The 16,417-nt window shown below is 44.1% G+C and overlaps 1 protein-coding gene across 1 annotated transcript in view; it reads right to left on the minus strand.

The window, feature by feature from the left end:
* Window positions 1–398: 398 nt before the first annotated feature.
* IMP4 (IMP U3 small nucleolar ribonucleoprotein 4) overlaps window positions 399–16,417 on the minus strand; it is a 79,301-nt gene continuing 63,282 nt past the window's right edge. Inside the window, exon 9 of the mRNA XM_085629679.1 lies at window positions 399–865. Coding sequence (XP_085485805.1) covers window positions 753–865 — 113 coding nt within the window. The 3' untranslated portion in view covers window positions 399–752. The remainder of the gene's footprint in view (window positions 866–16,417) is intronic.

A 16,417-nucleotide genomic window follows, 5' to 3' on the forward strand; every position in this document is an offset into this window, starting at 1 on the left:
TGACGATCACGCGCCTTACGCATGCACATCACCTGTCTGGGCACGCACATGAACTGAAAGCTAAATCTAGCGCGTGGTGGGAGCATGTGAGGCAGAGAGGAGTCGCCATGCGCGTGCACATCGCCTGTACGGGCGCGCACATGTCCTGTCCCACTTCGCGCACCAAACCGACAACAATAGTCACGCCAAGGGGAGCAGGGCATGCGCTGCGTCGCTAGGCGAGACCTAAAAATGAACAATCTGGAAATGGCTTTCATCCTTATTATGCAAAAGAAAATAAATTAGATGTGGAAGGGGATGGATGGTGGATTTACAGCTGTGAGGTCGGGTGGGGGAGGGATAAGTTAGGTAACCTAGAAGCGCACAGATTGTAAGTGCTATAAAGAAATTATACATCATTTATTAAACTATTAGTTTATTAACTGTACATGGAATTGAAAATAATAAAAGGAAAGTATCAAACGAACACACGTTTCTAAAAGGTGGTGATTGGCTCCCAGGAGGGCTTTTTGTTAGGTTGCCGATGGCTGCAGGTCTTTAGTACAAAAATGAGTGGATCCTCCCACAAACATGGCAGGAGGAATATTTCCTGAAATATAGCGTGGCTTCTCTGGTTTATAAACACCAAACTGATTATTTCCCAACACGTACAGGAGCAGCAGAGCCTCGGAGTGAGTAGCTGCTCCCCATGTAATTTTCACAGGCATTCCATCGAATTGCTCACAGGTTTGCATCCGATTCAGTCTCTTCACCTATTCCACACTGAGGAATTTCCTTTTCTTGGCCGTGTGGGTATACGGGTGCCAGCGCCACTCCACATCTGCAGTCTTCTCATTTTCGAGAGTTCCAAGTTTAATCATGTACACTGTGAATAAAAAGGGTGGGATATTAAAGCATGGCATTTCCTGCTGGTTTACAGTCTCTGTCAAGACATGGGATGCTATACTAACTGCTGTGGGCAAGTTACAACAATGTGACTGGTCCTAGACCCATATTCTATGAGGAAATAGTCTTTACAACAAGGTTTTTACCTTATTTTTTAGCACATGCATGCCTTTACAACGTGTACCTTTACCACACATTTAAGTTTGGGGGGGGGGGGTCCCCGCAAAAATACATTGTTTTTAGATATAAAACAATGCATGGTAATGGCATGCGTTGTAAATGCATATTCATGATAAAAACATGTGAGCTAAAAAATGTGTGGCATAGGCATACAATGTATTTACTTACAGTGTAAGGTCATACAACCTATTTTATGAAACCTTTAAAGTGAACAACTTGCTTTATCAGATCATCTTTGTTCCAAGGACATCATTTAGTGATAGGAAAGTAGCTGTCAGAGGTCTGTCCGCTATATTTAAGCTGGCCGGGACCATTTTCCAAAAGGGATTGCTTCTCCTTGGCTCGTCAAAAATGTACTGAGAGACAGCCACTATGAAATGACAGCCATGTCTTTTTAGAAAGAAACCCAGGAAGCAGTTGCTTTTATTCAGAAATATAAACAAGCATTTGCAATGCAATAGGTCTCGCAATGATAGAGTTTGAGCTATTGGCATTGTAAATAGGCATTGTCTTTTACAATGTCAGTAGCATAAACTTGCATAAAAGCAGTGTATGGAGTGTAGCAGTGTGTGATGTGCAACATTGTGTGGTGTGTAGTAGTGTGTGGCGTGCAGCAGTGTGTGGCGTGCAGCAGTGTGTAGCGTGCAGCATGCAGCAATGAGTATTTCAGCAGTGTGCAGCAGTGTGTGACGTGCATCAGGGTGCGGTGTGCAGTAGTGTGTGTTGTGCAGTAGCGTTTTGTGTAGCATTGTGCGATGTGCAGCAGTGTGCGTTGTGCAGCAGTGTGAGGCGTGTAGCAGTGTGAGGCGTGTAGCAGTGTGAGGCGTGTAGCAGTGTGAGGCGTGTAGCAGTGTGAGGCGTGTAGCAGTGTGAGGCGTGCAGCAGTGTGTGGCGTGCAGCAGTGTGTGGCGTGCAGCAGTTAAGGGTGCAGCATTGTGAGGCGTGCAGCAGTGTGTAATGCAGCAGAGTGTGCATTATTGTGTGGTGTGCTGTAGTGTGAGGTGTGCAGCAGTGTGTGGCATGCAGTAGTGTGTTTTGTGCAGTGACATGCAGCAGTGTGGCGTGCAGCAGTGTGTGGCGTGTAGCAGTATGTGGCGTGCAGTAGTGTGAGGCGTGCAGCAGTGTGAGGCGTGCATCAGTGTGAGCTGCGCAGCTAATTTTTTGTTTTAATAATGCATATCTTAAGAATATAGGTTTTTAAATTTATTTGGTAAACATGCATTTTCTGTTATAACATTAATAATTATTTGGTTATATTAATACACATTGTAATTTAAGCCCTTTTAAAAAAATATTATGCAAAGTATGTGTAAAAACAGTAAGCATTTTTAATTATTTTTTTTGCATTTTAATCAGTTTTTGTTGAATAGTAGGTGTTACGAAAACATTTTAATAATAAGGTAAATATTACACATATTTATTTTTTTAATGCACAGTGTAATGTTGATAGCTATGTACGTTTTTGAAAATGAATTTAAAAAAAAAACATAAGCAAAAATAATGTTATGAGCAAGGTAATAGCTGTAAGTTTACCAATGCCGAGATTTTTGCATTGTAAAAGCTTGTTTAATGCTTTTGTGTTATGGTTTATCACTTTTAAGTAAAGACTTTAAACACGTATACACGTGTTTACAATATGTGTTCAAATATGCATATAATTAGTGCGTTGCTGAAAGAGCAACATCGTAAAAGCAATATATAAAATATATCTTTATTTATAGAGTATTTTTAATAACAACTAACATTTATCTTAAAACTGTTCGTCATGCTGAACGTATGCTAGTTGGGAAAAAAAAATATCACGTGATACGACCTTGCTAGCGTGCTCGTGCACATTGCTGCTGGGAGCATTTTGCTTTCGTTTATACACAGGCACAATGGAAACGTTAGCTGGATGGGCACACGGAAACTCGTAGCGAGGCTATTTTAAATGCTGCTAACTGTAAGTACCTTAAAAGATTATTACATTAAGAGGAGCGTAGAATCCTAGCATGATGAAATAGTTGTAAGAATGCTAAAGTAAAAGGATTGAATGTTGTAAGAAGAGAAAAGGTATGGCGTAGTAACCGCGTTGGTAGTGTAGTGTTTATGTATTGCAGATAGAGTAAGTGCTAGGTTGCAGGGGAGTATAGACTATATTTAAATATTAGTGTTAGTAGGAGAGCGCAAATGGGTAAATACGAGTAAAAATGTGTTTGGAGCTATGCTAATTATGTAGCAACGCAAGAGGCAAATTAACGTGGCGAAAACAGTCAACTAAGCAAACGCTGATGTGAGTCACTGAATGCTGGGGCCTATGTATGAGCGTTCACAGACACTAATGAGGAAGAAAGTGAAACTGGATACTGACTTGCTGAGGGAAGAGAGACAGGAGATGTGCACGCCGCGTGGCTGAAAGCGCGTACACCAACTCAAATCCGCCGAGACCATGCGCGTGCCCATCTCCTGTCCCACTTCCGAGGCAAGTCAGTAACAATAGATCTCGCTGGCGACAGCGCTTCGCGCTGCGTTCGCCAGGCGAGACCTAAAAATCTGTGTCGTTCATTTACTACCTTCATCTGGGGGCCACAGATTTTTTCTTCAGCAAGATTTGCCATGTCTTTCATGGTGGCACCAGGAAGGAAAAATGCACAGGAAAGTCTTCCCTTAATACCAAGATATTGTTGCTGATGTCCCCAGTGGTGGATGGGCAGCTGGCCATGTTTGCGATGGCAAAGCCAGCTGAGATGCTGCCAGTGAACCCCGCCCTCCTGTAAAAGAGGCAATGGAAGCACAGGTTTGATGAGACAGTAGACCTGCCAATTTATGGTGAATCTCCCCACTGCCAAACTCCAAATGAACCCCTAGATGCCCAAATTGATTTTGGTTATATTACTCTAGTTTCTCAAATGTCGCCAAACTAACCCAGGTCATAAACTAGGGGGGCCCTCAGTTTTCACTTCTTCCTTGATGCCCAAGGTCCAGGCACGACCTAGTATCTGGTGTTGTCTTTTTAACGGGTAAGGAGGTAAAAAAGAAATATGCTAGGTAGATTTTTATTATTCTTTGGATTCTTCTGTGGTTTGATGGTTCATCCATGTGATAAGGATATAGTAATTTGTGGATACTGCATTTGGAACACAGCAAATTCGTCCCTGTGTGGATCGACAGCCGAGGGCCTTCTCAAAGCTAGTAATTTAATTTGTTAATACAAAAGCGTTACTGGATGGTGAAGATGCAAATTACTGTTCTATAGATGATCATGTGGCTATTTGAAAAAAGAAAACCTAGCAGATACCTTAGCGTTAAAGGTAATCTGTGCTGAGCAGAAATCTAATTCTAATCTACATCTAATTCTTGTCATCCATCTACCAAGAAGTAGATGGATGAGAAACAGAGTCCAAAACAAGTGTGAGATGTGCATGCATGGATGCATGTTCCGGATACCTTTAGGTTCTCCAGTATTATATATTTCATAGATTCACATGCTTGAATCTTTCCCATCGTCATGGTGGGAGGCCCATAGTAAATAACAATAGAAAAGCAATGCTGGTTGATAGGCAGTAGAAAAACCCACTGAAAACAACAGAAATTGTTAACCTATTAACATGTTTTAAAGCAATCCATTTCAGACGCAAAGATCCAGAAGCGCTCTTCCCCTGCAGAGTCACCATACTTCAGATTTCTTACAGCACATCCACGTCGAGCAATAGGGAGTCTCCCGGAGCTCTGCTCAGTCAGCTTTGACCTTTTGACCTCTCAGCTATTTGGTGACTTTGTGAACCTCCAGCTACATCTGAAGTACAGTGAGAGATTACTTCTCAAAATTTTGCATAATGTCCGAGGGGTCCTGAACTTATAGGCCTTGCAAATCCTGTGGGAAATCCAGGATATATTCAGAAGATCCCCACAAGGAGTGCTTATGCTGCCTGTACCCCCAACACAAGTCAAAGGAATGTAAATACTGCCGTAATTTTCTGCGAAGACTCTCAAAGACAAGAAGGCCAGACTACTTCCTCTGGCTCCAGAGAAAGAAGGTGACTAAGCCAGACTGACAGCGACGAACGAGGACATACATCCTTTGAAAGGCAAAAAAGGGAGGACTCTGCCTCATCTGCCAAAGATCCAAAGAGGGCGAAATCCCATTCCAGGGAAGCAGGTGCTGGGAGGTCAAGTGATCAGGATCATACTAGACCATGTCCCTCTCACAGAAGGTCTCCATCTGATACTCCTTCAGTTCCTGTGAAACCCTTCAAGGAGCCAGCGACTGAAAATTTGCCAGTCTACGGATCCCTTGATGACAACACCGTTGACCGCAGCTTTGTCCTTGAGAGCGTGGACGATACAGATACTCAACGTCACTGACCACAGTGGCATTGACGAGAAGAATGACAACAGCAGTTGATGAAGTTGGGGGTGCCTGCTGAGAGTAGGAAGGGGGGGACATAATGGGTTTGGTTCAATGTGTTGCATCATGTTTGCTGGGGAGGGGGGCAGTTTTGTTCCATCAATATGCATGAATACTGACACTGAGGCGAGAAAGCATTGTCCGGACGATGCCCAGGAGTCGGGGGAGGTGGGGGTAATTCTACCTCTTGTTTGACCATTAGGCATGATTACAGCTATCGCGCACCAATGGTATTGTTGTGGAATTGGTACGGGAACGCAGTGGGCAGATGAAGTGAGACACCTTCTTGATCCAAGGCAGGGGGAGTCTACAGTCATGACGTGGAACGTCAATGGGCTAGGGAACAAAATTAAGCGGGGTCTGGTATCCAACTACATTAAAAGACTCAAGCCCGATATAATATTACAGTAGACGCATCTTCTGGGTCCACACTGTTCATTTCTGGGTAGGGGACAGTACACCACCCTGGCTCATGCGGGGTTTACTCGTGGCTCGAGGGGAGTGGCAATCCTTATTCGAAAATCACCCCCCCTTCAGAGTTACACTCAGATGGGACGACCCGGAGGGTACATATGTAGCGGTCAAGGGCATCTGGAACCACACACCATGGTTCATAATTAGCGTTTATGTTCCCCCACGCCTCCAGCAACATACACTTGACAAAGTGACGGATCTCCTCCTGCAGTCCGGCCCCGCCACACATCATAGGGGGTGATTTCAGCGTTGTGAGTGATCCCTCTCTAGATCGTACGCTAACGGGGCCAGGGCCCCGGGAGACCACTACACTGGCATGATTTCAAGCGACTGGGATTAACTGATCTTTGGAGGCGTCGCCATCCGTCTGCACGTGTATATTCGTACTTTTCAGGGGCCCACAGGGTCTTTTCAAGGCTGGACTACCTCTTTGCCCCAGCCGGAGAGATAGGGCAGGTGGAAGAGTTAGTGTACCTGGCCAGAGGTATCTCAGATCACTCACCGCTCTACTTGAGGGGGAGGGGGGTGGGCGTAGGAGGAGGAGGGGAGTGCAGGGTACCTCCTGGAGATTGAACGCATGGGCCCTGAAGGATGAAGCGGTTGCCAGAGAAATTAGGGTAGATGGGGAACTCTACTTCCATGAAAATCAGGGATCGGTGCAATCCGCTGTCATTTTATGGGAGGCCTTCAAAGCAGTAATACGCAACAGAGCTCAAAATATTATTGCCCATTAAAAAAAAGGAGGGAACTGCAGGAGCTCCTGACGTTGGAAGGCAAGCTGGTAGACCTTGAGAATAGGGGGGACACCACCTTAAATCCACACACCCTCCGCCAGCTTGACGTCACTAGAAGAGAATACCAGGCATTGGTCACCAAAGAGACACGGACACACTAGCTCGCAGTCCAACATTGGCTGTATGAGGTTGGGGATGAGGCGGGCAAACTGCTGGCATGGTTGGGCAGGAAGGAACAAGAGTCGAGGTGGGTTATATCCATTAGGGAGCTAGACCAGACCTACATCACGCCTCAAGATATTGCCGGGGCTTTTGCTCGATATTACTCAACATTATACACAACTCAGACACAAGCCACTGAGGCACAAATTACACAATACCTTGAAGGTATTGAACTCCCCTGCCTCACCCCTGAGGAGCGTGAGGGACTTGATGTAGACATTACATTAGACGAAGTCACGGAGGCCATTGGTCGTCTGAGGATAGGGAAAACCCCGGGCCCCAACGGTCTCCCGGGGGAAATTTTTAAACATAGTACCCTTTTGGCTCCACACCTACTTAAGATGTTTCAAGCTTCTAAATATATTGGGATACTTCCAGCAGATCTTCGAATGGCAACAGTAGTGGTGATACCCAAGGCAGGGAAACCCTCGGACGAATGTGGGTCATATCGTCCCATTTCGCTACTAAATATAGAAACCAAAATCTCAGCTACTATACTTGCGACACGCCTCTTAACAGTCATCACCTCCTTGATTCATGAAGACCAATCAGGCTTTATGCTGAAATGAGCCACCCACTATAATCTTCGAAGAGTGGCTAATTTGATGGATGCAGTCAGAGACAGGGGGGGGGGGGGAGAGGCAAACTTGCTCCTTTCCCTGGACGCTGAGAAGGCGTTTGACACAATCCATTGGCCCTTTATGAGACATGCTCTTGAGAAATTCGGATTTGGCGAGGGTTTTAGAAAGTGGGTGGAGCTGCTTTACACAAAGCCCGAGGATAGGGTTCGGGCTAACGGAGCTTTATCGGAAACCTGGCCAATACAAAGAGGTCTGTTCCCTTTACTCTTTGCTCTTATTCTAGAGCCCTTGGCCTGTGTCGTACGCACCACCCCAGGGTTGGGTGAATTTGTAGATGGTTCCCGAATACTAGATAAAGAACGTATTTCCCTCTATGCGGACGACATCCTACTTTATGTGACGAACCCCAAGGAGACGCTACCCCAACTCCTACAAATTTTTGAGACCTATGGACGCCATGCGGGATATAAAATCAACTGGAGCAAGTCCACCCTATATCCAGTTGGGGGTGGGGGGGTGGGAGGTGGAACCCAAAGCGTACCACGATTGTCTACATTGGTCGACCAAAGGGTTTACTTATCTTGGCCCCTATATTACTACAGAGGAGGCAGCGTGCATATCACGTAATATTAGGCGGGTCCTCTCACACTTTCAGGAAGACGTGAAGAGATAGAGAAGACTTCCTCTAACTATTATTGGGAGGGCCACCATGTATAAAATGATTAGACTTCCTCAACTGTTATATGTGTTACAAAACACGTATTGTAAAATTCCGGATACGTTGTTCAAACTCAGAGAGTGAGTTGCGCCTGCTTCTCTGAGACGGGGCCCAACCAAGTGTGGCACTTCAGACCCTGCAGTGAAATCCATACAACGGAGGTTTGGCCTTCCCAGATATTAGGGCATATTATAGAGCGTCCCACCTTATAGCTATCAACGACTGCATCCACGCGCCGGGGAGTCACTCGACATATCAATTGGAGCGTTTGCAATTTAGGGGACATACACACCTTCACTATATTTATGGGGGTAAGGGAAGTAGGTGCATGTTACAGGCGACCCAGAGATCAGTAGAGGCATGGAAAAGCTCGGAGCGTCAAATGCAGTGGGACCGGAAGAGCACCAGGGAAACCCCTCTATGGGAAGGTTGTAGGCTGACCGACGTGGCGAAGCTCAGAGGCTTCAAGAAATGGGATCTGATAGGCATTTCTAAAGTAGGGGATGTCTTGGACAGGGGTGGGCTGGCCTCGTTTAGCACACTACAGGTCAGATATCAGCTACACGACAGTCAGGCATATGCATACCTTCGTCTGAAACATGCATGGACTGCGGAGGGGTTGGAGGGGGAGACATTGCCCGAATACGCCCCACTAGAGGGTCGGCCCCTGCAGGAGGAGATCCCAGCTAAAGCCATCGCACTTAATCATAAGACGTTGCTCAACAATATGCCTGACAAATTAGGTCCACTTCGAACTAAATGGGAAATCACCACCAGTGTGCTGGAAAACAGACTGGGAGGCCGCTCTCATGCATCCTAGAGAAGTGGCAATCACTTTGGTTACGTCTCATCCAATACAAGATCTTGCATTGCATTTACTTTGATGGAGCACGGTTGCATAAAATAGGGAGGGCGGAAAGTCCAGAATGCCTTAGGTGCCAGGTAGCAAATGGCACATTCATACATAGTTTATGGGAATGCACAAAGATTCAGGTGTACTGGAGAAAGATTGTGAGGGAGCTTAATAATGTCCTTGAAGTTCAAATAGAATTAGAGCCACAGTTTCGTCTTCTAGGAATCCCCACAGACGTGGATATCTCGAGACGCAAACTCCTATTTGCCAACTTGGGGTTAGTGGTGGCCAAACAGAACATAGCGAAATATTGGGGTGCCCAACAAATACAGACACTTGCGGAATGGAGGACGAGTCTTGATCTCTACATGATGGCGGAATTGGTGACGTATAGGGCGAGGGGGTGTCCGCGGAAATTCCGGAAGATATGGGCACCGTGGATAAAATACTACGATTTAGAAGTGGAAGGGGAGGTCGAGGGCTGTTTTCAGAACAGAGGGAAGAGTCCTGAAGGATATATTGTACGTCCCTGCTGTTGGGAAACAAGTGTGTTATAGTCTTGGGGTGTTCTTCATGCCTGCCCGGCTCGTCCGAACTCCTCTACAGATTCATCTACAGTGGCCGGTACATTTGAACTATTGCCGTATGAGTTAAATGTGGAATGATAATTATTGTACATTATGTATTCATGCATTGTTCAACGTGTTAGAATGCACCAACTGGTCTTATTGGTCATCCCATGCCTGATTCTGTCATAATGCAGGTGGCACAGAGAAAGGTTAAGAATCCATCTGCTCCTTGTTTGGCTCCACCCGATAAGGAAAGCCGTAGACTTGACAACATTGCGAGACTGTTTTAGGCCATTGCAGTGACTATGAAAAGAGCCTCTAATGCACTAGCGATTCAAGGGCGATATGACCGGCAAATGTGGTCCGATCTGTCAGCATTTATAGAGTATCTCCCTGATGAAAAACAGAAAGAGAGATACTCACAGAAGTAGAGAAAGCCTCTTTGTAGATTATAGACACAGCAATGGATATCTCCTCCACTGCATTCTGTCAAATGGCAGGGGCAGCAGTATTGAGGCGCCAGGGCTGGCTGAAGGCTACATACATCTTTCCGCCCCAAACTGCAATCGAAGATCTTGGACATGCCATTTGACGCTGAGAATCTTTTCGACAAACATGTGGACAATGTCTCCTGTCCATTAAATCCAATACTGAGATAGCCCACTCTTTGGGTTCAGTTCAACAAAGACGTTTTTCTTCCTTTCAGAAGAAGAGGCAGGGGTCAATTCACACCACCACTATACAGGCCAGATGTCAAAGCTCAGCAGGGATTTTGTCCAACCTGTCCCTCACAGACAACCCACTGGGCAGCTGCAGGTTCCACCTATCCTTGACCACCAGCTCGAAGACGCCCTCCAGCTGTAGGTAAATCTCAAGATACCTCTAATAGACAATGATATGTCCCTGGCACCGGCCATCTCGGCCCCATCTCAGAAATTCAGCGATTTTCTTTCCAAATTCTTCAGGTTGTTGGAAAAACATCTCTTCCGAAAAATAGATGTTAGACGTAAACCAGCACGGTCACACCTTGGAATTTGTTCAAAAGCCTCCAAATCATCCACCATACAAAACGTCTCACCGACGCCTCGTTTTGCAGAAGGCAGAGATCTGTGAGCTTCTCTCCAAAAAGACACTAGAAGTTGTCCCGCCAAATCAGCGCAACAAAGGCTTCTATTCCCATTTTTTTTCTTCTCAGGAAGAAAAGAGGCAAATGGAGACAAGTTTTGGATTTAAGGCTTCTGAACAAGTTTATCGAGAAGCAATCATTCTGAATTCTTTCTTTGCAGGAAATTCTTCAACAAGTGGATCCAGGAGATTTCATGACATCAGTAGAACCTCTAGATGAGTATTTCCACATTCCCATCGATCCCAAACATTGAAAATTCCTTCGCTTCAAGGTGGCAGGGTGCCATTATCAGTTCAAAGTGCTTCCCTTTGGCCTTCACTCCGCCCCAAGTCTTCATGAAATGCATGGACCCGGTGGCGGCTTTTCTGAAAAGAGAAGATCACCAGGTATTCCCCTAAATGGACGACTGGCTTATAAAAGGGACCCACCTTTCTCTCAGCCACAAACTCGACTTGTGCCTGTCAAACTGTTGCAGTCTTTAGGTCTGCAATTGAACAAAGAGAAGTCCTCGCTAACTCCATTCAACAGCTCAAGACAACAACAAGACTACTGTTCTCAAGAAAGTCCACTTCAGTACGGAAGCATAAATCAATGTTGGGGATGATGTCATCCTGTATTAGGTTAATATCAAACTTCGATTTACAGATGTGTTTGCTGCAGGAAGAGATGGACAAGCAGTGGGTGCAAAGTTGAGGGTCTTTCCAGGATTCCATCTCAATAACTCGTCAGATGAAGTCTGCAATGTCCTGTTGAGTAGAAATACAAACTATTTCCCAGGCCTCTCATTTATCCCAGTGAAGCCTCACATAGTTATGACAACAGATATTTCTCTCCAGGGATGTGGAGCTTATTTGCAAGATCTGGAGATGCACGGTAAGTGGACCCTGCAGGAAGCTGCCTCCCACATCAATCTCTTGGAGCTGGAAGTGGTCTTCCTGGGTCTTTAGGCTTTCGTACCCAGGTTATGCAATTCCTCGTCATTGGTTCGAACAGACAACACCACCACCATGTTCTAACTTTTCAAACAAGGGGGTACAAGTTCAAAGGTTCTCTCAGCACAACAGATCTAAGAACGGGTGCTCAACATCATCATCTTAAAAGTAGAGCATGTCCCAGGAGAACAGAACAAATTGGCAGACACCCTAAGCCGGACAGACAAACAATGTCACGAGTGGGATCGGAATCAACATCACCTGACCAAAGTGTTCCGGCGATGGGGAACTCCCAAATTAGATCAGTTTGCTACCCTGTTCAACAAGGACTGCAATCGGTTTGCCAGGAGATATCCTCAACCAGGATCCCGAGGGAATACTTTCAATCTGACATGGACGTAGAGGTTTGTATAAGCTTTCCCACCTTTTCCTCTCATCCCCAGGATCATCAGGAAGATAAAGCTAGAACCGGTCCATCTAATTCTAATAGCTCCGGCTTGGCCAAGATAGTACTGGTACACAGAGATTTTTCGCCTATCAGACAAGCTCTCCTCTAACATTCCAGCCAGCGGAGGATCTATTTCATTGAGCAAGGGTAAAGTTCTGCATTCGCAGATCAGATACCTAAATCGGTCTTAAGATAGGATGATTGCACGACAAGCACTAGCAGAATCTAAAAATAAAAATTATACTGCAAAGTGGAAAAGGTACTGTCTTTGGTGCACTTCTCACTTGGTGTATCCCATCTCTTCAACACCAGAACAAGTTCTGCTTTACTTGCTGCATTTAGCAGTCAGATTTGTCTCATACTTATGTGAAAGTTGAACTGGTGTCCATATCCAGATTCATACGACAGAAAGGAAAGCTCTCTTTGTGGTCGAACAGATTCACTAAAGAATTTGTGAAAGGACTTTTCCAGGCCATTCTGCCAGTTAAGCCTCCACCAGTGGTCTGGCAATTCAATTCAGTTATTACAATAAATGAAGCCTCCATTTGAGCAGATTCACAAGGTTGACTTAAAATTTGTTATCTGGAAGGTTGCCTTTCTCTTGGCTATTACCTCCACGAGGAGAATAAGCTAAATTGAGGCTCTGACAAGCTGAGAACCATATCTTCACTTTCAGGAAAACAGAGTAAATACGAGAACTAACCCAAAGTTTATTCCAAATGTGCCAACCAATTTACATTTCGATGAGCGTATTTTCTTGCTAGCCTTTTTCCCTAGTCAATTTTTGCCTATGGAAAAAGATCTTCATTCTTTGGACATTGAAAGATGTTTCAAGTTCTATCTGGACAGACCTAAATCGTTCAGGAAATCTGATCAACTCTTAGTCTCCTATGCCTCACCCAGAAAACGGCAGGCCCTCTCAAAGGCAAGTATTGGACGTTGGGTTGCTGCAGTCATCGGATTCTGCCATAAAAAAAGCAGGACAGCCACTGTCAGCTAAGGTGAAGGCACATTCCACAAGAAAAGTGGCAGCTTCTTTGGCCCTGTTTGCGGGGGGTTACAGTCCCTGACATCTGCCGGGCAGCCACATGGGTTAAAGCAAACCTGTTTGGGAAACACTACTGCCTGGACTCGCGGCAAAAAGGTGATGTGGCAGTTGGACACGCTGCATTACGACACCTGTTTTCATAAGGTATACAAGTTTAAGTCTTTTATAACATGGTGCCTTTTCATATTCCCTTTCCCTCTGTCTTTTATTGAAATGTCTAGTTCATGATATAGGATTAGAAATTCTGCAGATATTTAAATGTTGTATTTTAAGCGTGGCGTTTATGGTATAAATTGGTGCTTAGGGAAAACAAAATTTCATCAGTATATCATATTTAAGGTTCTGATGGTTCTCATTGTGGGAAGGTTCCCCTACACCTCCTAAACATGTTTGATACTGCTCGCTACTCTTGATTCAGGCAAATGAATCTATAAAAGATATGATACTGAAGAAAAAACAAGTTACTTACCTATACATTGTGGTTCTCCAGTATTGATATCTTTCATAGATTCACATGCGACACTCCCTCTTCCCCATTCAGGCTCACCAATATTTTAGCTCTTATCCCCTGGGTATTACACTTGTGCTCGAAATCTCAGGTATGGTGGCTCTGCAAGGGAAAAGTGCTTCTGAGTCTCTGCTCTGATTGGCTGAAGTTTGGATGCTTTAAAACAACGTCAATAGGTTAACAATTTCTATTGTTTTCAATGGGTTTTTCTAAGGCCTATCTATTAGCATTGCTTTTCTATTGCTGTTACCGTGGGACTCCCACCATGACGACGGGAAGATTCAAGCATGTGAATCTAAGAAAGATATCAGTTCTGCAGAACCAGTGTACAGTTAACTAACTTGTGTTTTATATATATAAGTCCTAAAAATAAAATAAACAACGGAAGCCCAGCCTTAGGAAGTCATGGTGACTGGAAGCGTGCAGCTCCTCAGATTGGGTAGGTGCGTCTTGCTTAATGTGCCTAGTCCATGGTGTGAAGTCAAGGTCTTCTTTAAGTTCGCTGGAGCATCTTGTCATGATGCTGTGTGGTAAAAGTAAGTCCATGTTGGGTCGTGCCAACTGTCTTAGCTGTTACCATGTTGTGAAAATGTAGGTGCCAAAAGACGTTGAGTGGGTTGTTCACTAGTGTGCAACATCCTAGTGTGGTCACCATGTTGGGAGAGCGGATGCTGGAACAGCCTGCATGATGTGGTATGCCAGTCCTCATAGTCTAACTATTGGCATTATATCTGCTGTACTGGATGCCATAATTTCAGTGGCCTGGAAGGAGGATGGCGATTCATTTTATCATGATATAATATTGATTATCAGGTCCTTCCCTTGTGCAACATAGTGCTTTGTGTCTGTCAAATAGAGCACAGACGTACAAAACTGTCAGGATTGATATCAAGTGTTAGTTGTAGAAAAGGACTCCGGATCCAAGTGTGCATAATATGACTAAAAAGCATGTTGTATATCGGAATTTTGCAATATGCGCAGTAATAAAGTGCCAAATAAATGAGGTCTAATTAATTTTTATTAAAATATGATTTTTTTTAACGTAGAAAAGGAAACTGGTGTGATGCCACATTTCACATAAAAGTCAATTGTACAAACTTGTGTTCTAGATACTTAATTAAGAAAATGGGCACTGGCTGAGTGTGCAGTATGAATAAGGCAACGTATAACAGTCAATATGGAATACCTGGCTGTTTTCATGTAAAAGTAGGCTTAATGTCAAATTATGCCCAGTAGTCATGGGTGCAAGCATGGTCATTGGTACTGGTCTTTATATGGTTTGTACATAAAAGGTATGTTACACACGCCTGTCTTATAATAGGAGGGCATGCTAGGGTAGCAAGGCGTCCAATTGGCCCTGTGAGGGATTATGCAGTGTGGCATATAAAGCAGAGTCACACATACTCGTATGTATAGCTGTAATTCTCTAATTTACCAATGTGTTTCTTAAACTGCTAACCCTGAGCTGGAGCATTTAGTCGAGAGCTGGTCAGGGGTTTATAGAAGTGTGGTTCTGCATCAAAATTCAATCAATGTTGTACACGGTTCAAAGTGCATTGCTCTCTTTCTTTCTTGGAAGTCTTTGATCGTTTATGTATGTGATAGATCGTGAAGGATTTACAAAATGCAGTCATGTTTGTGGAATTCACTGAAGTGTTCAGACACTGGTTTGCCTGGGTTGGGTTTGTGTATATCGCAGTATTGTGCTTGTATTTTGTGTTTACGGGGACCAATTGTGCTTCCAACATTGTTTACAAGTACAGTTAATCAGGAAGATAATGTATGTACTAGTGCAGTCCAGCCAGTGTTTAATCAAATAATTGTATTCTTTATGGTTAGTGAATTTTGTTTTCTTCTCTATTGCCAGTTTGTACACGGGACACTTGTGGCAGATGTGGAAACCTGGTGGTCTTTCAGTATGTGTTTGGGTGCTCTTCAATCTCTGATCTGCACAGCATGTCTTTTAGATTTTACAAACTTCTGAATCCTGCATGTGGCCTTGATTAGAAGGCCTGTTGCACTTTAGAGTTGTCTATGAGCTGATTTGAATGTTGGTGTATTGATCGTCTTATAAAATACAGACTTTCATGATACTGTGTTATACATCTTATAGGCGCTGTTATTGGTTTCCTTCTTCCCATATGTTTTATCCAGTAGTTTAGTTCCGTTTAAGCTCATTACACTTTGTGCCATGATTCGCGCTTATCGTCTACGGATAAGGTGTCCAATTCTTTTTTATATTTTTTTGTATGTGCACTTTTGGTTCATGCTACGGTCCCTTTGATGCTCATCTCAGGTAGTCCGCTCGGTTTCTTTTTTTCTCTTAGTGTTCCGTCATATTATTATTGAATTAGATTGTTTTGTATGTAATCAGTACTTTGCATAATTAACATATTGCAATGCCTTGTAAGTAAGCAGTACTGAGTGGACATGTTACGTTTTATACACTCACCCATGTGCTGCATAAAACTTTCACAGTCATTCTTCAGTTTGCTTAATCCAATACAACAGTCCAACGTAAAATTCTACGTATAACTGACAACCGCGTTCCTTACCAACTGCTACCCTTATGCCAGTAGTACTCAACACAAGCGGTCAATGAACATTATTTAAAATGAACCAACTTATTCCCTCCTCCTGGAGGTAGTAAAGTAAATCTATGAGATATATTGTAGCTTATAGTAAGTGGAGCTGTCCTATGGTGAATCTAGGAGATATATTGTAGTGTATATAAAGTGGAGCTGTCCTAAAG

This window comes from Triturus cristatus, chromosome 10 (assembly GCF_964204655.1).
Source record: "Triturus cristatus chromosome 10, aTriCri1.1, whole genome shotgun sequence".
Taxonomy (NCBI): domain Eukaryota; kingdom Metazoa; phylum Chordata; class Amphibia; order Caudata; family Salamandridae; genus Triturus; species Triturus cristatus.